At 36.0% G+C, this 22,333-nt stretch overlaps 3 protein-coding genes across 8 annotated transcripts in view; 1 reads left to right on the top strand and 2 right to left on the bottom strand.

Annotated features, from left to right (window-relative positions):
- The window catches only part of LOC126690451 (protein GRIP-like), a 94,439-nt gene that overhangs the window by 12,184 nt on the left and 59,922 nt on the right, over nucleotides 1–22,333 (top strand). The window lies entirely within an intron of this gene.
- On the bottom strand, nucleotides 1,235–8,355 carry LOC126690456 (phosphoserine aminotransferase 1, chloroplastic-like). Its single transcript, XM_050385619.1, has 6 exons — nucleotides 8,160–8,355; nucleotides 7,879–8,038; nucleotides 7,331–7,791; nucleotides 3,978–4,196; nucleotides 2,108–2,539; nucleotides 1,235–2,017 (listed from the first exon to the last, which is right to left on the bottom strand). Exons 2-5 carry the CDS (start codon nucleotides 7,978–7,980, stop codon nucleotides 2,515–2,517), a joined length of 807 nt encoding a protein of 268 aa, XP_050241576.1. The 5' UTR covers nucleotides 7,981–8,038; nucleotides 8,160–8,355; the 3' UTR covers nucleotides 1,235–2,017; nucleotides 2,108–2,514.
- On the bottom strand, nucleotides 8,201–14,108 carry LOC126690448 (putative disease resistance protein RGA3). 2 transcript variants are annotated; one of them, XM_050385605.1, is made up of 3 exons: nucleotides 9,596–14,108; nucleotides 9,323–9,417; nucleotides 8,201–8,389 (listed from the first exon to the last, which is right to left on the bottom strand). In XM_050385605.1, the coding sequence occupies exons 1-2, from the start codon at nucleotides 13,779–13,781 to the stop codon at nucleotides 9,371–9,373; spliced, it is 4,233 nt and encodes a 1,410-aa protein (XP_050241562.1). In that variant the 5' UTR covers nucleotides 13,782–14,108; the 3' UTR covers nucleotides 8,201–8,389; nucleotides 9,323–9,370. The 2 variants fall into 2 exon arrangements, with proteins under 2 accessions (XP_050241562.1, XP_050241561.1); XM_050385604.1 differs by having other exon boundaries at nucleotides 8,337–8,389; nucleotides 9,323–9,470.

The following is a 22,333-nucleotide window of genomic DNA, read 5'->3' as shown; positions in this document are numbered from 1 at the left end:
CTAAAAGGTTTATTTATATTTAGAGTCATTATAAGTTTCAACTTTCAATTTTAAAATTCCTCTGAAATCTTTGGCTGGTACCTGCAGTGGACTCGTTAAGATTCAGGAGGCGGTGTTTATGGCTTCCAAGAGAATGGAAACTAATGTGCAGCCTGAGTGACAAGCCTTAGCTATCCATAAGGAAAAATTAGGGCTCACATGCTTGTGAGAGACACGTTCTATAGGATGGGCGCAGCACATATCGTTTCATATAAATTGATCACAGTTTGGTGAATCTGGTGATTAAAAAAGCATGAGGGCGCTTGGATCTAGTTAACACGCACTTGGGTCCCTGCCCTGATTGATTATTACTGGTTTTGATGTGAACCTCTTATTACTTGATGCCGTCTGCTCCATGCTTACCGGACAATAATTGGTCAGTAAAAGAGTGCGTGAAAAAAAAGGAGATTATTCCACTGGTTTTTGTTTGTTGAAATAACTTCTACTCTGTTAATGGTCCAAATGAATGGCATATTGAATTTTGCTAGTTAGAGAAATCTTCCGACATCAACATTTAAAGTTATAAACGATTGTAAAGTTCAGATGCTATTCTTACATTATAGGAATCGTGCCTATATTATTCAATGACCATGTTAAGATAACAAAAGCCTTCAAAGTTACCATATGATTGGTCCCATCTGACGAAATTTGTAACACATATCCTTGGTTCATCAAGTGTATAACTATTAAATTAGAAGATAATCCTTTTTATCTTCAATATTAAAACGTCAAGTCTTCTAAGATTCTCTTCTCTCTCTGTTTTCCCTGAATAAAATTAGAGCAGTCTTGTTACACAAAGTACACATCTCAGTTTTTGAATTGACAAGTCCTGATTTCAATTCAAAAGGTTTTTGTGTGTATTGTGTGTGCAAATAATTTTATGTCGATGTCTCTAGTACCCCAACCGCCCAACAAATCCCTTTGACCATGTCTTCTATTACCCACAAATAATTTTAAATAGTTTATATTTCAAAATGTATAGTATCACCTTTATTTTTCCTTTGCAATATCAATAAATATATACAAACAAAACAAAACAAGAATAAGACATTAAAAGAATGATTAGTTTATAAAACTTGCAAAGTTTGACAAGTTTTTTATCTGTTTAATTTTTTATACTTAATAGTAGCATAACTAAATACCAAAATAAACAAGGTAATGACAAGATAGGAACAATAAGAGAAAGGCTAAGAGATAGACAAAGACAACTCCAATCACATATGAGAGATTACAAAAATCTGGATGGACCAAATAGTGCACATGCTCCTCTACAACAAAATCTGAAAAGTTTAGAAACACCTTAACAACAAAATCCTTGCACAAAAAGGTTATATGACTAGTGTGCTACGTTGCAACAATATTCCCCAATTTCTCTTCTCTTGATGTTGAATGAGTTCTTGGCAAAGTTGGCTAATGCATTGTTGCTGCTCTGGATCCAAGTTTGTAGTATCCATCATGGTAATTTCCAATTCTTTCGTCATTCATTCTAATTGAAGGTTCTCTCTCTTAACACGAATCAACTCTTCAACCTCCATTTTCTTTATCTCCACCAGTTCTTGATGCTTCATTTTCTTAATCTCTATGAGTTCTTGAGTTTGTGAATATGCCCTCTCATGAACATCATTTTTCTCATCATATTTTTTGCTCTTCTTTTCTGCCATGTCATTCAGTATCCCTTCAAGATTCAAAATCAAACTATCATTACTTTTTCATTTATTTAATCGTTCTTTTCAGCCTTCCTACCAGGTGGTCTCTCCAAGTCTACAAAGGAAGCATGGGAGACCTCATCTTCCCCTAGATGTATTGATTCAAGAGTAGAAGGAGACGATGTTGCAGTTGATCTTCTTATCGTTTGAGACTTCTGAGGCTTCGCTACAAGTTCCAACCATTTTGGTTAATGCCTCAGGATATTCCAACAATGATCAAATTTGAATGGAACAGCTTGGACCTTTAGATACGCTTCCTTTGCCTTAATAATCTGAAAAATTGACAAATAAAAATTGGATTAGTGAATAGACAGTAATGGTGCATTAATGCATTGACACTACTTTGAGCAACAATTTTTTACCTTGTTTTGCTCATTCACACCACTTGGATTAACCATCTCAATTGATGCTAAGATCCCAACAAACTTATTAGTTTGGAGTTGAATTGTTGACCAACGATTCATTGGAGAGTTTGCATTACGAGTAGATGTAAATGTCTTTTTATTGAAGTACTCCCAAGCTCTATTCCTATATGTTTTGTGTTTTTGTTCATTCCCTTGCACTGCATCTAATGAAGTATTGAGCCATGCAGACACAATGAGACAGTCTTCTTCTAGACCAAAATTACCACCCCATTGTGTCTTCTTAGTAATGGATTCCATTTGAACTTCATGTGGAGACTATTGGGTATGCACTTCATCTTTTGGAGTCCATCATAAATTCAATTTTCATGATAGACCCCTCTTCTAAGAGCTGTGTGAAGTTACAATCACCATGCATTTGCAAATCCATTCCTTAATAACAATAACATAAAAAGCAGCAATATGATAAGAAGTTAGGCAAATCAACTTTACATACAGCAGCAAAAGGATCACAAGGATAGGCAAATTAGTAGAGGACATAAATACAACCAAACATTAAAGCCTTTTGTTGAAGTTTAACTAAAGAAGTTTAGAACAAAACAACAATTGAAGCTGCTTCAGAATTGAAGTTACTGCAGAATGAAGAAGAAGACATTCTGTCTAAACTACAGGTTGTTCTGTTGTAATGACACTAAAAGACATGTATAAAGCTTAGATGAAGTTAGTTACTAGATTAGTGAATATAGTTACTAGATGTCATTCTTTCTCTTTCTTACCTCTGATTCTCATCTATAAGAACAGAGCCTCTTGTAACTAAATTAATTCAATATAATGCACATACAGATTTTTCTCTCAACTGTTATGATCTTTGTGTGCAATCTTGATACCTTTTTATTTTTTGAAAAACAATCAAACATTAAAGCTGGGTTCATCTTAAACCTAGTCATCAAAAAAGAGAATAAAAGCACAAACATACAAACCCACAAACTAGGGATGGCAACGGGTCGGGTTCGGGCCGGGTTTTTACATACCCGGACCCGACCCGCGGGTTAGGATCTGCGGCCCGAACCCGGCCCGTTTATTAAACGGATTTTTTACTCGGGGCCCAGACCCGCCCCGTCGGGCCCCGCGGGCTCCACGGGCCCCGCCCAGCCAGGGCCCTGAAAACAGTGGTCCAATCCGTGGCTCAATAAAAAAATAAAAAAAATTATTGTTTTCTGAGAAAAAAGAATCACAGCAGCACAAACAACAAATCCAAGTAAATCTCAAATCAAATCCACCAAACCCATTCAAATTTCCTATTCACAAACCAAGCACATTTGAAATCAAACTATTTTTTTTGGGTTAAAAATGACAATATCATTAAACTAAACAACTACATCCAAATCAGTACAAAGTCCGTTGAAATAAACTCCATTACAGCCATCCTCTAAGTTCTTAAGCAAGTCCACAGGCGGACTGGAAAACAAAAGGAAACCTGCCTCTTGATCAGCACCTATTCTAGCTAAAATCAAACTATTCACAGAAACCAAGGATGGAGCTATGAAGAACAAGATCTTTACTCATTTAATTGAACACCAAAACTTGAAAACTAGATATCCATATAACCAATTTGGCAATCACCAAATCATAACTCTCATGAACTTATGAATTTGCAAATTGCATGACAGAATCATCTAAAAAAGCCTAACCACTATAATAAACTTCTCATGCTGGACATCAACATCAATACTATCATTCATCATTCTTGCAATACAATCAAAACTACTAGCTAGCACCACCCACCCACCTTCAATAACAAACATGTTACAAGAACACCAAAAAAGAAAAAGAAAAGGGTGCTTCAATCTTTAATATAAATCAAGCATACCTTGCCTGGAAATCCTTCATGAAAGCAACTGATTTCTCAACCCCCGTCAATGGCTTAGCATTGTATGTAGAAGCCCGCATACCCCCAACTGACTTATGCTGCTTAAGCTGAACCATATTCTCCTTCGCTGCTTCCTTAATAAACTCAATCTCCAACCCTGACTTCTCCAAAGTGAAAGGCACATTCATCAATGACCTCACAGACTTCTCCACAGGGCACCTATAGAACCCATTACTCCCATCATAAGCATTGTACAAAATCTCAGCTTTCTTCTTGTTCTTCTCCACCTCAACCAACCCTCCTTGATCCAACAAATCCTCAAACGCCAAACCACACATGTAAATCCCATCATTCCCAATCAGATCTTTCTTGATGATCACAATGGTGACTCCAGATGGCCCCACATTCTTCTAGGCTCCAGCATATATGAAACCAAACTTGTTGACGCTTGTGAATCTGCATTTGCATGCAACATGCAGTAATTAACAGATGGTTGAAGATGCTGTACTGAACTTCATTGCCACTTTTGAGAGAGAAGTTTCTAATATATGCTTGAACACATTCTAGCATAATGTACCGAGCTGCAATGCAGCATCATCACTTGAAACCATGTCAGAAAAGACATACATGACGTCCAAAAGGTCAATGAATAGGTACTTGCACATCTGATCTAAATGCACTTCTGAAGTTTTATGCAAGTTTTCTCCCAAGGAAACATAGTGGACTGACAAGTTTGGCCCTAGGCTACCATCTTTGCCTGCTAGCTAGGCATTCAATGTTAAGGGGCAGCTTACCATGACTTATTTCATTATGCTAAATAAAATAGAGACCATGACTTAAATCAGAATACCCAATAAAAATGGAGCATCTAATACAAACTGAGAATTTTACCTCTTTAGGACTAAATTGAAGCAGCATTCCAATCACGGGTAGTAGAGCCTCCACTTCACCTGTTGTGGCAAAAATCATTATAATTAAAACTACCACGTTTTTTGGCATTACCAAAATACATACTTCTTCGGCAAAAGGGAATAAAATTCAAAATTTACTTTTGTGAATATAATAGCTAATCTTTAGTAGAGATACCTGTTTCAAGAAGCTTTAAGATAACATTTTTCAAATACGTCATATCTACCCCTTCCCTCTTCTGCATTCTTTCCATGTTGTGAAGCTCAGACTTCAGCATGGCTTCCTGCACTCATTATGTTCAAATTTCTATTATAAACTAATGAGAAGCTCTGCTCCCCTTCCCCCACTTCCGAATAAAGATGAAAGAAGGAAAAATTGCACACAAAGACTTATAATATGAGCAGTACTTGGTTTTGAGACACATGGAAAACACTTTAAAAAAAAAAAAAAAAAAAAAAAAAAAAAAAAAAAAAAAAACTTCCCCACATATATTCATAGACATGTAATAGTCCTATACTTCCATTTCATCAACATCTAATCTTCAGTAGAGATACCTTTTCAAGAAGCTTTAAGAAAAAAATTTCAAATACGCCATATCTACCCTTCCCTCTTTGGCATTCTTTCCATGTTGTGAAGCTCAGCCTTCAGCATGGCTTCCTGCACTCATTATCCCCTACTTCCGAATAAATAAGAAAGAAGGCAAAATTGCACACAAAGACTTATAATATGAGTAGTACTTGGTTTTGAGGCACATGGAAAAACACTTCTTTTTAAAAAAGCTATAATGGTACAATTTTTATGAAAATAAAGGCAATTGTGATATTGATCATTATTCAAAAGCATAAACATCGACTACTTGAACATTATCCACAAAAACTTCAATTAACAAATGAATACAAAAGTTCATCAAGATATATAAAGCCTAGGTACAAGCAATAAAGTTTTGGGGGAAAAATCAAAGAACATATGATTAGAAATACAAAGTGGTGCCAAAATAAATATTTCTAGTTTGTGTGGGTTTTTATGAATAGAGCTCACTTAATCAAGCACTTAAATTTTTCCATTAGAGCTGGTTGAAACTTGCAGCTCAATGATATAATTGGCTACCTGTTAAACTGTCATAATAAATGCATTGGGAGACTCAACAAAGTACAAATTAAATGAGAACGGATTTTTTGAGAGAAATGTTTATACCAGAATCTACTGTTCTACTGCAAAAGTGCTTAAATTCTGTGCATCCTGCTTTTGCATAGCTAATAATTCTAGTTAGAGAAAAAGGATATGTTAAGAACTCACCAACTACCCCAAGGGTTTGATCTTTTATAGATTGAAATTTAACAAATATTTAAGAAGACAAAAGAAGAGACGAACAGGTGGTTTTGATTCCAAAGATTGATGAAGATCCTTATTGCCATCAAGAAGTTTAGAGATTTCTTTGTCCTTCTCCTCGATCATTCGATTTGCAGGATCATGAAACCTAGAACGATCTTCCTACAAGTTATGTATCCAATTAACACAAGAAGAATATAAATATACTGACAATTAATCCAAGCCCAAAAACAACAAGATACAAGGTACCTTCAATCTTTCATATCATAATTTGAGCTCATCCAATTCTTTTTGTACATCCTGCCCAGAAGATGCATCATTTTGAGCCTTCAATCCCCCAAAGATGATTGTAAAGGTGCAACTACAAATTTTCTCTTTCGAAATGCCCACCAAAAAAAAAAAAAACCAGTCCTCAGCCTCCACTCTATAGCTATAAATGTTTTTTTTTTTTTTTTTTTTAAAAAGAAGCAAAATTGGTTTCAAAGATATAAGAAGTGGCAGAAACGCCAAAGAGGTTGTTGCAAGAAACTCCTTGCATGTGAACGAACAATGAGATCATTCACATTCTTGAAATGCTAACAAAAACAAGGATGGAGCTATGAAGAACAGGATCTTTCTTTATTGAATTGAACATCAAAACTTGAAAACTAGATTTCCATATAACCAATTTGGCAATCACCAAATCATAACTGTCATACACTTATGATTTTGCAAATTGCACGACAGAATCATCTAAAAACGCCTAAACCACTATAATAAACTTCTCTTGCTGGACATCAAAACCAATACCATCATTCATCATTCTTGCAATACAATCAAAACTACTAGCTAGCACCAACCACCCACCTTCAATGACAATCATGCTTCAAAATCACCAAAAAAGAAAAATAAATCTTTAATATAAATCAAGCATACCTTGCCTAGAAATCTACATGAAAGCAACCAATGGCATAGCATTGTATATAGAAGCACGCATACCCCCAACTGACTTATGCTGCCTGAGCTCAACCATATTCTCCTTAGCTGCTTCCTTAATAAACTCAGCCCCCAACCCTGACTTCTCCAAAGTGAAAGGCACATTCATCAATGACCTCACAGACTTCTCCACAGGACACCTATTAAATCGATTGCTCCCATCGTAAGCACTGTACAGAATCTCAGCTTTCTTCTTGTTCTTCTTCTCCACCTCGACCAACCCTCCTTGATCCAACAAATCCTCAAACACCAAACAATACATGTAAATTCCATCATTCCCAATCAGATCTTTCTTGATGATCACAATGGTGACTCCAGATGGCCCCACATTCTTCTGGGCTCCAGCATATATGAAACCAAACTTAGACACATCCACTGGCTTGGAATAGAAATTTGAAGACATATCAGCTACCAAGATACCATTTTGAGGACTTGGGTAGTCCTTGTATTCCACACCATGAATGTTTTCATTAGCACAAATATGCAAGAATTTGGCATCTAGGTTTTGCTCCAAATCATGAAAAGATGGAATCTTTGTGTGTTTTTCAGATTTCTCAGAGAGAGGCTTGGTTTTGAGTACTTTTTGTGCCTCCTTGAATGCCTGCAGATTTATGAAGAGCAGGAGGTCAATAAATTATTATAAGATATATCTTATAGCATTGGCATAATCACAACCAAAGAAAAGTACCATTTCCAGAACCTCCTTCCTTGTGTACACTTTATTTGATATAAGAATCAAATCCCCAACTACAGAAACAGAAACCTCCTCATACTTGCATGCTAAGAGCATGGAAACCAAGCCAACCAACTGAAGTTTCTTTCTTAGTACTGATTGCTTGGATAAAAATCTGTAAATTAAATTAATCGTAAGGAACAATTTCTCGTTCATGATTTCAAACTTATCATGGACCCGTTAATTCATATAATCAAACAAGGAAAGTATAGGAAGTTTGTTTCGGATTGACTTACCAGTGGATTTGTATGATATTACATAAACTTCAAGATGCTATCAGTTGGATGACATAACTTTCTATTTTTATTAAATGTGGAAAATCTTGGGCCACTTGGGCTCTTTTCCCTGGAACATCCTTCCTTTCAATGGGGACAACTGGAGAAATAATATATCTGTAGTTTCTATTATATGGTGAGCATTGCATCAGCATTTTGGAATGCAGGTCTTGAATCAAGCCTTCCTTTCTCTACTTGGGCAGATATTAGCACCATTAATAACAGATAAAATTACTTTTAACTCTAGAAATGCTAAAGAGATATTTCAAATATGTATGAAGCATAATACTATGCAATGATCAATGATGAATCTGAATAACTATCTAGTATGAGAAACAATGCAACAACATAAAACCAGGCAAACACAGAAGTTTCATGTGTTCACCATTATAAATTGATGAAGCATAATACTATGCAATGATCAATGATGAATCTGAATAACTATCTAGTATGAGAAAAAATGCAACAACATAAAACCAGGCAAACACAGAAGTTTCATGTGTTCACCATTATAAATTGTATGTGGCCAGGTATTAATATTCAGAAAATATGGTGAATTTTTTTTGTTTATGTAAATTTCAAATCAAATTTCCACAATATGGAAGGGTATAAAGCCAAACAAGTATTTCAAAATTTGAACCCAATGTGAAGAAATATAATGCAAGTATCACTCTAAAATCAAGCAAAAGAAAAGTAGTTTCTTCCATTGACTTGAAAAAGTCCTACAGTTTATATGCCTCTTAAAATCTCAAATTCTCTCTGTAGTTTTAATAAATATATAAAATCTCAAATTCTCCATTTAATTAGTTGGATTTTCAATGTTAGAAAGCTTAATGTATGCCAATGAATGATTGGTATAATCGAATCACAAAATATTAGCTGAACCCAGTACCAATACTAATCATGGCAGAATAATTTTATAAAAAAACTATAGATAAATTTTTTTTTCTTGTTTTGTTAAGTAATAGATGATCCTCCCTTAAAATTTATCATAGTATTTGAGTGGAGTTTGTGGTGTGCCTCTGTTTTAAAACCCATCTCTCTCCCCATGTGTATGTGTGTTTGTTTCTGAAGGAAAAAAAAATTGTCAAAGTGAGAGGGAAGATAGATTTGAGAAAACTAACCAGCTCTATAATGAACTTCCATTAGCTAAGAGTGGATTATTTAATCGATTAATCTTCCACCGAAGTACCACGTGACACGCCAAAACGGCCAGTGCCTACACGTCAAACAAATTTTGGGAACCAAGTGACACGCGAACACAGCCAGTGCCTACACGTCAAACAAATTTGGGGAAATGAAATGGAGTATAATCTTAGGTTAGGTTGATTTAAATCAGAAGTGAGTTTGTTGAGAAGAGAATAAAAGAGGATGTAATAAGGTAAGAGTAAACTTACTGTCCCATAGATTCCAATAACGAAGATTAGGCATTCGGCTCCTAATCCAATCAGAAAAAGTTTGAATTGATTTACATCCAATTATTGACAGTTGTAAGAGGCCAGTGAAGCGTAGAATTTCGTCCGGAGGAGTATTGAGTTCATCGCACCCATACAAACCTAGTATTTTAAGGGATGTCTGCAAGTGTGGGATGGAACAGAGAATCGTGGAAATATCCAGCTCCTCGCAAAACCCACCAATCCACAATTGCTTCAAGCGGGTGAGGCGGTCTAAGCCATCTGGTAGATGCCTCAACTTTCGGCAACGGAAAATTCGTAAGTGGTTAAGAGAATGCAATTCTCGTAGATCTGGAATTGATTTCAGATTAGGACATTCCGATATCCTCAATTCCGAAAGAGATGTACAGGATTGCAGCCCAGACGGGAAAACTTCATCACCGCATGATATCTGTAGAGTTCGAAGAAAGGGTGCCACACCTTGTAGACTTGGAAAATACATCACATTGGAACAACTGCTTACTTCAAATTTCTCAAGGGAAATGAGGGTTTGCAGTGTGTTTGGCAAATGACTCAATTTCTTACATCCTCTAATTTGGAGTGATTGGAGAGACGTGCAAGACGCCCATACATCATCCTCATGCGGCGGCAAGATGGACACCAAATCAGCACAAAACACTATCTTCAAAGACATTAGACTCATAGTATTATTTTGCCATAAATGCTCGGGCAGACAAGCAAGTTCGGAAATATCATACATATCAAGGGACACAAGAGTGGTAAGCTTGCTGATAATGTTTTTGAAGGTCGTACTGCAAGTTTGCCAAATATCTAATTTCTTAAGAGATGAAAAATGACATGGAGCACTTATCAGTTTTCTACATTCTTTAATGGTTAACTCCTCAAGGCGAGGAAACACCATTCCTATTGTTGTTAGGTCCATCGCGTCCTTCCATTCCACTAGATTGGGCATATGCTGCAAATCAAGCCTTTCCAAAGCTGGGAACAATGCATTTCTACCACTGCCATCTCTACCGGTACTTGATCCCACACCACTATAACTGTTATAAAATTCTGTTCCTATACATGTCACATTATCCATTCCCTCTATTTGAAGCAACTTAAGACATGGTAAATGCCCAAGTGTAGGAATTTTTTCGCATTTATTACAATGTACTAAACGGATTTCCAACAGGTGGTTAAAAAGAAACAAACCACCACCACTGTTATCACCCGCTAATATCCATAATGGGAACTTCTCACCCCTAAAATTTTCTATCTTTAAGCTTTTCAAACGTGGGTGAGGTTCAAGGCCTTCCAATACAAACTCATCATTGTTGTTGCCTACTCTTTCACGACTCCAATGGAATTCCAGCATGTGTACTCTCGTCTTTCCCACTAAATTTGCAGTTTTAGCTTCTTCTTTATCTCTCACATGCTCCAAATTGAAGATATTTAATCCTCCTCTGAGCTGGCTTAAGCATCCTAGTTCTTCAATTCGATGACCAATTTCCTGACCGATGAAAAAGAAAGGCAATGTTTGAAGGCAAGTCAACTGCCCCATATTGATTGGCATTTGTTTTATGTCCACATGACTAATTTTAACATGTCTCAAGTTAGTCAAATTTCTTAGATTTTTTGGAAGCTTTGTTAGAAGAGTATCACCCTTGATTACTAGAGTTTGTAAGTTGTAGAGCTTGGTAATAGAATTGGGTAATGCACCGATGGAGGCATCCATCATGTGAAGAAGCCTTAAATGTCTAAACCCACAAATTGACTTGAAATTTTTTTTCCCAACTACCCTATATAATGTCAGACCACGTACAAATTTCAAGTCCAATAACTTGTCTACAGGATTAGCACAAATACAAAAAACTGTGCGCAATCTACCCATGCCATCTCTAGATAGTGGGATTGTTGGTGTTATCCAATCATTGGATATAAAAGATAAACGCCGAATATGAGACTTGTCAATGTCACCCCCCACATTGCTCCCAAAATGCAAGGTTTCCCATTTTGAAATTGATAGGGCAAGATCATGTACAAGATCATGCATCTTACAACTTATTATATCACCAAAATCATCCCTTTTTTTATCTTGGAATAAGGAATTTGCCAACAAAATATCAAAATAGTCGTTACCAATGTCTTCCATCTCAGAAGAATTTCCTTGCGATGGTTGAAGGAACCCTTCAGCCATCCAATGTTGAATTAGCTCTTCCTTTCCCATTTCATAATCTTTAGGAAATATTGCACAATATGAAAAACAACTTTTTAGAGATGGTGAAAGATGATCGAAGCTTAATTTTAGTATTGATAAGATTTCATTTTCACCACGCAAGGAACTCCAAACCTCATTGTTTTGTATTGCCAACCATTCCCTTTCCTCAATCTTATTAGACATTGTCCCTCCTAAAACCCTTGCAACTAATGGAATCCCTTGACATCTTTTAGCAATCTCCCTTCCAATATCCTCTAGATCTTGACTTAGTGGAATTCTTTCATTTGTAGATACTCTTTTCTTGATTATGGACCAACATTCATCGTCTGAGAGCTTTTCCAAGTGATGCTGATGAATTGTCTTCATGATCTTCGCCACAGTATCACTACGAGTTGTTACAATAATATTGTTTCCTACAGATGAATTAATTACTAATAAACAACTCCTTAAAGTATCCCATTTCACACGAACTTCATTCCAAACATCATCAAGAATGAGAAGATATCTTTTTTCTTGCAACACTTCTTTTAAGCCTTTAAGTATTGTATCCTTCGTCAGCAACGCACATGATTTCTGGGTAAGGGATTCAAGAATCTCCCTCAAAATCTTCTTATCATCAAAATCAGTGGAGACACATATCCATATTGTTTTATCAAAATTCCTCTGTACTAGCTCATGATTATACACTAATTTTGCCAGAGTTGTCTTTCCCAAACCCGGCATTCCCACTATAGGAATGACTGACAGTTGTTCATTGGTTGCATTAAGCATCAAGTTCACTATTTTTGAGACATGACCTCCCATTCCTACAATCTCTGCACCCTCAGGAAAGGAGTGTGTCTCTCGGTTTCGAGTGACCTCAGGAATTGCATTTATTGATCCCGCGCTAGCAAATTCAAATGCTTTTGCATTATCATTAATCTTTTTCAAAGATTTGAGCACAGCCTTAATTTTGTTGGCCATCTCGATTCCGAATACAAAAGGGTTTGAAAATGAAAAGAAGAAGCATACCTTTCTCATCATTTGGTTTCCGATCTCTACCTTTCGTCGGAGAATCTCATAAGCAAACTCGTCCAGCACATCATCAACATCATAAGCAACGTTTTTAAGCCTCCGAATCCAAAGCCTCACGGACTCTTCTCCCACTTGCCTTCTCTCCGCATCAGCCAGCACAGCTTGAATCGTGGTCAATGAGTCTAGAAGTTCTGTCAGCAGCTCCTCGAACCCCCAAGCAAGGCTGATCTGCTCAGTAGCAACTCGAATTAGCTTGCCTAGCACAACACTAATAATGACAGTCTCAGTCTCCGCCATCTTTGGGTTGGTGCTGCGATTAGTTATAAACAAGCTCTCAGTATTTGATTCAATATCTAAACGTGTTATTAAGGCCTCTGCACGAGACTTTATTCCAACAGGATTTAGTTTAGACTTGATCTTTTCAACAATTTCCTGGATAAGTTGACGTTCATTTCTGTTCTTGCAGTCCCAACCAGAAATTCCGCCTGCCTTAAATAGAGCTTTCCTCCACCTTTTTACTTTCTCTTTATCATTAAAATTTTCTTCATGTCTAGTTAGTGCTTCCCCAAACTTTCCTTGTTGCTTACGAACTTCAGATGGATCCACCTTGTAAAAAATTGGTAACACCGATTGATTATTTTCCCTACACTCAATAATCTTAGCAAGTTCGTCCAAACACCAAGCGGAAGATGCATAATTTTCAGAAAATACAATAATTGACATCGTTGAGTTCTCAATTGTTTTGAGAAGCTCTGCAGAAATTTCTTCTCCCTTTTCAAGATCATTATCGATGAAGGTGTGAATACCTTGAAAAAACAAAGCGTCATACAGATGGCTTACAAAACCAAAGCGGGTATCTTCACCTCTGAAACTCAAAAAAACATCAAAGTTCTTGGGTTGGTGGGTGAAAGAGGAAGAGGAAGATGAGGCTCCTTTGGTAGTCACAAGCGCCATCCAGATTAAGCTTTTTTTTTTTTCCTGGAGGAACTTCTCACGTGTATACTGGGCCTGGAGTTTCTGATGCCAAGGTTTGAGGATAAGAGGGAATCCCTCAATATTCCACGGTCCCTATCCCCACCTGATGAAGAGAGAGCTGTCTCCACCGTTGGGTTATTGGGGAGTGGTTGAATGAAAGAAAAAGATTTGTGGAATTATTGGATTTGGGTTTAACCGATTGGGGTGAAATCTGGTAAGGTTATGAAGGGTTGATGAATGAAGAGGGGATTGGAGTTAAAGAGCGACTGAAGAAAGAGGTAGATGGGGATTTGGAAAACCTAAAGGTGCTGGAACGAAAGTCAAACTCAAAAGTCAAAAGTAAAGTGTCCGTCCAAAAGTAAAGTGTTTGGAATTGGGATTGATGTAAGTGCTATTAATGGCAGATTCAATCTCAACCGTTTAATAAAAATATTTTTAAAAATTACAAATTAAAAGTTAAATAGTAAAGGGGTAAAAATTGTTTGTGAGAGAGAATGAGTAAAGTGTGATTTATTTATTATTATTATTATTTTTTTAAAGAGTACCGAATTAGCTCATTGGTGGTAAAAATGGTTTGTGAGAGAGAAAATGGGTAAAGTGTGATTTTTTTTTTTTTTGATACGGTGAATTTTTTTTTTAAGAGTACTGAATTAGCACATTGGTGTTTCCCACCTGGAAATCATGTGTCCACAATATTTTTACAATAAATTTTAAGTGTAGATTGTTACTGGTCATTATTGGTAGATAAAAAAAGTAATTTCAGGGGTGCGTTCGAATTAGAATCAATAACAACTTATCACCTAAGATTTGTTGTGAAAATGTTGTGAGCAAAACACTTCTCTCCTAACAAATACGGTCAAAAGTTCAAATATTAGTCAACTAGTTAAATTAATCCAATTACATCAATTTCCAAAACATAATTGTATGTAAAATAATGTGTCACAGATTGCAAAAAATCAATGGGAAATAGCCATGAAGAACACTCCAAAGAAAAAACCACTGAGGTACATTATCCCCAACAAAACACTCAACTAACTATAATTTAACGTAAAACCTTTACCTATACTTTACACAAAATTAATAAATTAGCAACCAAAGAAAATGCATAAAATAAATTTTTATTAAAGACATTGCAACGTAATTATCTATCAAAGTAGAATGAGACACTCTTTTAAAATAAATTAGCAAGGAGAAGTAGATTTGAGAGACGGACATATTCAATCACACAAAGTAAATAATAAGTACATGAATTAATGCAAGAAGTAGACTGTGAGTGTGTCTTTTTTTTGTGACACTCAGGTCCAAGGATCCCGGGCCTAATAAGAGGTTTGGTGAACCGGGTCTTGACTCACTGCAGCTAAAAGGCTGTTTAAGAGTCAAGTAATATACAGGGGATGCTCCTGACAATACAAGAAAAATGACAAGCAAGGATATTCGTATTGAAAAATGCCAAAACAACAAGGTAAATTCAAAATGAAAGAAGCAGGATTAGCAAAGTGGTACAAAATTAACGTTAAAGGGATCCTGGAATTATTGAGATGTATTTCATTAATGTTTTCTCTGTTATAGTTACAAGAAGCTCACTAGGACGTGATACAAGGTTCAATCAAGCTCAAAAGTTGCAATCTTGAATGGCTATTTCAGCCTTCAAAACTTGCAAAGTTTGATTCTCTTTGAATCCGAGTATGTGCAATAGTGGCTGTTTCTGGGATACCGGGAAGCAATATTCACTTTCCCCTCAGTGTTTTCTTTCTCCTCACTACGACTTTACTGATAAGTTTTTTCTCTAATAAAATCTCTTTTTTCTCCCTTTTTCATTGCCCCTTTTCTTCGCAACCTACCCCCCTTTTATAATGGAGTTTTGGTCTTCCCGGGGAACCGTTGGTTCCCCTATTTTGCCTTCTTGTGAACAAAATCTATTCCATGCCTATCACTCGGTAAGTCCTATTTCCCGGTTTTCTCATTCCTTCCTTCTTTCAGCTCTAATTTTTTTGAAAGTCCCTGATTGGCTACCTTCTTTGGGATGTGCTGAGGTATGCCCTTCTTGGCCTCACCATTTTTGCAATTTCACTTTTCCCTTTTCTTTTCCATCTGGACGGAATCCTGTTCTGCCAACTTGAAAGCCGCTTGTTATCATTCTTTTTTTTGTGTTTCTTTGTTCTGGTTCCCCGAGGTTCTTTCTGTCTGTGCCATGAGAGGTCGCTGGGTTTTACTGGTGCTTGTGTTCTTTTGCTTTGTTTCCTATTTTCTTCTTCTGTCTTTTTCTTTTGTGCTGTCCTAGTCTTCCTTTGACTTTGTGCCTGAAAGAATCCGCGCCTCTTGATGGTTGCTGAGGATCCTGACTTCTTATCCACTGTCGTGGTTTTCTTTTTTTCTTCTGTATGCTTCTTTGTCTGGGCTTCAAGTCTCCTGGGCCTTTTTATTCCTTCGTGGTTCCCCTGCATCTGCTACTTTGGACTTAGCTTGATCTTTTCCTTTTAGGCCTGACTCATTCTTTTGGGCCTCCCTCACTATGATCCTTTTTAGACCTCCACATAGACAAAAAAGAATAAAGCAGTATTAAATTTGTGCAATTAAATTCATCAATATAGCTATATTGAATTTAATTAAAAAAAATTAAGGATTTTACAAATTTTACTACATAACTTTCATAAATTGATGTTGTAATGAATGTGATTGGTAAATTAAAAACATAATAAATAAATATATGAATCATTTTTTTTAATTAATGGCACATCAAATTGCAAAGATTATGTAGTAAAATTTATAATAATCATTTCATCACTCGTTTAATTATACTTTTAAAATAACTCTATTTGTGCTTTATCACGTATGAGAATTTAGTTAAAAAATTTGTAAGGTTTGCCGGTTATTTATTATTAAAATTTCAATGTACTAAAAAAAATCCAGTGTGCTATTGACTTCCCACCCATACGTTAGATTATCTCATTCTCATTCAATTACCTTTTTTTTTCTTTTTCTTTTTTTCAAATTGTTAGAGTTGCTCCCTCAATTCCTCACTTTAGAGCATTCACACCAGTTTGTCTAAATTTTTATTTTATTTTAGTATAAGAATCTATTTTTTCTACTTTGCACAACTACTTTTACAAAACACCAACATCAGATCATTTATCCTACATTCCATTTTATTTAAATAATAATATTTATTATATTCTTTAATACTACTTTTGTCCTCTCTCTCTCTCTCTCTCTCTCATTTAGCATCAATCTTCACTTATCAGGTTTCTCTTCTCTTTCCTCTCAGCCCTCAACACTCTTTCTCCTCTCAAATCTCTCTCTCCACCAGGTTTGGGTTTGGGTTTGGGTTTGGGCTTACGGGTTTTCCGTTGATGGAGATATCTCGTTTTCCTCTTAAATCTCTCTTTCTCTGCTGAGTTTGATTTTGATTTTGGGCTTGGGTTTGGGTTATAGGTTTTCCATTGATGGTTTGATTTTGAGTTGATTTTTCATAGTTGTAACAAGTTTTGGTGGTGGTGGCAATTCGATAGGATTTGTGTTTGGATATGGGTGGTGTTGGGTTGTAGGTTTTTGTGAGAGCGAACAAAAGGGAGAGGTAGAGGAAGAGAGATTTTGATGAGAGTAGGAGAGGTGAGAAAAAAAAAATTAAAATATTAGAAAAGAAAGCTACAATATACATGGTTACTCTAGTAATTATGTAAATCTTCACAACTTTAACCTAATATGTGCGAAAATTTTAAGGTTAAATGTGGAAAATCGGGCACTTTTTCTATTTTGGCTCTTATAGTGCACAATAAATTGGTAGCAGTAGCACAAGTCACAGCAACACAAACTTTTTTACTCTTGACTATATTTATGATTATGCTTTTTCCTTATTAAATTTTTGTATAAAAAAATATTGAATCATATTCATAGCATCACAAGCTATTCAATTGTCCCACTCAAACCTTTCTCAAAAAAAAAAAAATTGTCCCACTCAAACATAGTTAGAATAGTGCTCCAGTAAAAATAAATATTAAACAAAGTTGGAGAAACAAAATTGATCAAATAAAAGAAAGAAGCCACATAGAGAGACGCCAAAGTCCGAGAGGCATACCAATTGGTGGGACAACATTGACTCGTCACTTGCGTGAAGTGGGCTAGGCGATGCAGTGAAGTGGTGGTGCCTTCGCGGAAGAATGTTTAAGCTAAAACTTTCATTAAAAAAATTAACATGATTATATGTTTTGAAAATTTAACTATTGAATTATATGTTTATATTCTTAATACACATTTCGAATTTCATGTCAATTAGATGTTATTATTCTATCCACAAACTTATTTTTTATGTATAATTTTATATTATAAAATTTGAAATTTAAACATATGATTGATGATATACCTACTAATTTTTAATTTTCTTGAAATTTTGCAAACATAGAGAATATACTAAGAAAATGTAATTTAATAGTAGATTTATCAAAATTCACATCCAATAAAAAGATGTTAAGTGAAGTTGTAGTCTTAAGTTATAACTAAATTTGTTGTCAAACTTTACCCTTTTATTTTTTATTTGTTTAACTTTGAAATCAATACATCTGTCAACTAAGTTGTTGTTAGCGTCGGTTGCCATTAGGAGTGTGCGCGGTTCAGTATGCTCAGTTTTTTCTCAAATTTGTTACCGAACCGATAGGGATCGGTTTTCTCATAATTAAAACCGATGCATACCTCTTAGGGTCGGTTCCATTATGGTATCAAATTTAACTACCTGAGTAGCATATCCCACCTTCAATGTTGCTAACTTTAGAGTTGAGTTCTGAAAATGTGTGTTGAAGTTGCTAGCAACATATCGAAGGCAATATCTATGAAATACCCGTGTTTTTCCATCATCCCCTCTAGGCCAGTTTGCAATGGCGTTTTTAATACCGAGATGTCAGTCAGAAATTATGCAAATTCCTTCGTCAGGTATCACGTGGCCAATCGTACCTTTGAGGTATTGTAAAAACCACCTTCAACTGGACCTTGACTCATAATCCACAACAGCAAAGGCGAGAGGGAATATCTTGTTGTTAGCGTCGGTTGACATTAGGGGTGTGCGCGGTTCAGTATGCTCAGTTTTTTCTCAAATTTGTTACCGAACCGATAGGGATCGGTTTTCTCATAATTAAAACCGATGCATACCTCTTAGGGTCGGTTTTCCGACCTATAGCGGTACAGTTTTTTGCGGTTGGTTTAATTGGTTTGGTCGGTTTGAAACATTAAAAATTCTATTTATTTTTTTATTAACAAATAGAATTTTTAACAAATAGAATTGTTTTTTGATTAACAAATAGAATTTTTAATGGTCGGTTTAATGTTTTTTTATTAACAAATAGAACTTTTTGATTAACAAATAGAATTCTATTTGTCTCCCTCTCTCCTCCCTAACAATCAAAATGCAGGAAAAAAAAAGTTAGTAGACTTAAACTTATAATTGATTTGATTAACAATTAAAGTGTTAATTTTGTTGGGTTTCTTCTCTACTTAAAGGCTACTACAAACTTCATAACTCAATTAAATTTTTATCTCAACTCCATCTCAGACATTACTAATACAACTCCAAATATATTCTAGCTTTGAGAATAAAAGAAAGAGAAAAACCAGTAGAACTGGGTTTCATTTGTACAATCTTTGTTGTGTCACAGACTCACAAACAGAGAGAGAGAGAGAGGGAGTGAGTTACCCGCGGATGGCGGTAGGCGTCTAGGCTATAGTTGGCCTGGTTGTGACTCGTGAATGGTGAGTCTGTCGAGCTGCAAGAGGCGACTCACGATCAGTGGTTCCACGGACTCAGGTAAGAGTGAGAGGTACTGAGATAGAGCGTCGGCTTGAGAGAGTTGAATGGCTGAGAAAAATGCTATTTATACTGGGCAGAAATCGGCACCCTAGCTCAAACGACGCCGTTTGGATATATTTTGTTTTTTAATTACTAAATGAAATGAATCGTTTTTGCAATGAGGTAACCAATTGTGAAGAAAACACTCAGATTCTCAAAACGATACAAAATATTGCCATATCGGTGGATTCGGTAACCAACTCGGTTTGGAGTTGCAGTTCCGATGGCAGCACCTCACCGACGTTGGAGTGAAATTCTCCATCCGATCGCCGGCCTCGGCTCAGTCGGTCGGTTACAGAGGCGGTACGGCTGGGTCGGCGTCAATCGGTTGGGTAGGCTCCGGTATCACTCTGCTCACCCCTAGTTGCCATTGCGACCAAAAACTTTCCCTAATATTTACCATACAGTTGGGTCCCATCAATACTGATAACTGGCTTGCAATATTTGAATCCATCAATACATGGACCAAAAGACCAAAACACATATTTCAAAGGTGTCATCTTCACTAGTGAGTGTGGTATGATAGAACACCTGGGTAGTTAAATCCTGATCAATATATGCCATTAGCAACTTTTGCAACCTTTGGTAAGACTCTTCCCAATTCCCAAATATCTTCCCAACTGCCTTTTGTTTGGCATCCCATACCTTGTAGTAAGAAGGCTTATGGCTCTGATATTTCGACTCTATCATAGATCTAAGATGCTTAATTAGGGTAGTGTGATCCTCACATAACTTCTTAAGGATGTCTGATTCAATAAAATTACAAGTCATTATTCTACCATCATTTCGCACCCCAATTGGTATACACATGTGAGGACCCACATACACGGTGACCATCCATAGTCCGGGAAGATTGGGCTTCATGATTGTGCAGACATACCACTTGCATGACTTATCCACGTATTTTGCACAAAGTTTTTTCGTCGTTGACTTACTAATCATAAAATGTTTGTTTTTCTTGAGGGTACAAATTGTTAATACGTGCTGCACCTCTACTTTATTGGCAAAAGTCAACATTTTGCACAAATTCATCCCCTCTCTCCAAGTAGACACAAATGATGTCTCAATATGTGAAGGATCAACCATATTTTCCCAAGTATTTGCAAAAAATGACAAGGCAGGAGGTGCGTAGGCAAGGATTGTGTCCGTAATGTTTTGGACACTAATAACATTGTCTGCATTGGGTTGACTACCATCCAATATCTTATCGTCATCAATGTCCCTCTCAAAGTCCCCTCGTTCAATCCTCTCTTCAAACTCATCTCTATCGACAAAATCTTCACCATTAATGGCAGTAGTCTCATCAACATAGTCGTCGTCATCATCATCATCGGCATGAATATCATCATCCTTTACATGTGTAGAATACTCATATTGAGCATCCGGAACTGTAACCTGTAAACTTGTGGTTGTTTGCTGGATTTCCTCGATATCAACTTCTGCACGCAGCTCCAACTGTATATACAACTCAATACCATTTATTGTAGGTATTCTATCCAACTTGTCAAACATTATCTTTACATGTTTGTCTATTTCTATCGCCATATACTTGTAACTAATCCGGTTCTATAGGATTTAATGTGGCATACGATAAATAATTTGTATGTTGTGTACAACAGGATTCACACACAATTCTTCTATAACTATCATCTTCAATTTATCAAGGGTCTTCAACCTACGATCAATTTGGGTATAAGAGGTCTTTGTACTTGGCCCTTCAAATGGCAATCCTTTGTTCGCATTGGCATTCTTAAGCGGACCACCGTGGTATATGATTATATCAATTTCAGGCATTGTGAACCTATTAGAGTCAAGTTACTATGTTAGTTAAAAAACATTTTATCTAGTCAACCTACACAAAGTACAAATTCCAATTCATTCAAAGGGTATGAATTACATTACACATTTCATACCCAAATCATTTTTCCGTCATGCTAAGACTACCCATTCCACACCCAATACAAAAAAAAAAAAAAAAAACCAAAATCCTTGTAAAAGTATGCAACATTTTATCTAATTACATACACATAACATTTCATACCTAATTCATTCAAAGGGCATGAATTACATACCCATTCCATTACAATTCATTTTATATTCATAAGTCACTCATTTCATTACATACCCATTTCATACCAATTCAAAGGGCATTATTACATACCCATTCATCACAATTCATTCACTACTCATTTCATACCCAAAACAATGATGAATAAAGTCAAGAAACTTGTAAGATCATGATAAAAATAAGAGCCTAGAAATGATGAATAAAATTTTGATAACAAAAACCATGCAAATAAATACTCAAAAAATTAACACTAACAAAACAAAGTTCTATAATTCACAATATTAGTATCTTAACTTAGTAATGTTAACTATCTACAAAACAAATAGGCAAACTCTTTAACCCACACCCAACAACAACTAATACCCAACTACAATGACAATCAAATCAAAAACCCTTACCTGAGATATGAATTTGTTGAGAGGGAAGAGCAATGAGAGAGGCGATGTGGTGAGTGAGAGTGGGAGACAATGTGGTGTGAGAGTTATGGGTGAGTGAGGCAATGAGGCTGAGTGCTCTGTGTGAGAGAGTGAGGGCTAATATTTTTTTATCTATGAAGATTGATCTGTGTTCTATAGACTGATGCGTGTTATAAAATATTTTCCAGTGGAACTCGAGTCTATAAGACTCAAG

This window comes from Quercus robur, chromosome 6 (assembly GCF_932294415.1).
Source record: "Quercus robur chromosome 6, dhQueRobu3.1, whole genome shotgun sequence".
NCBI lineage: Eukaryota > Viridiplantae > Streptophyta > Magnoliopsida > Fagales > Fagaceae > Quercus > Quercus robur.
Note: the sequence above shows the minus strand (reverse complement) of the source record. Positions and strands in the feature narration are given on the sequence as shown.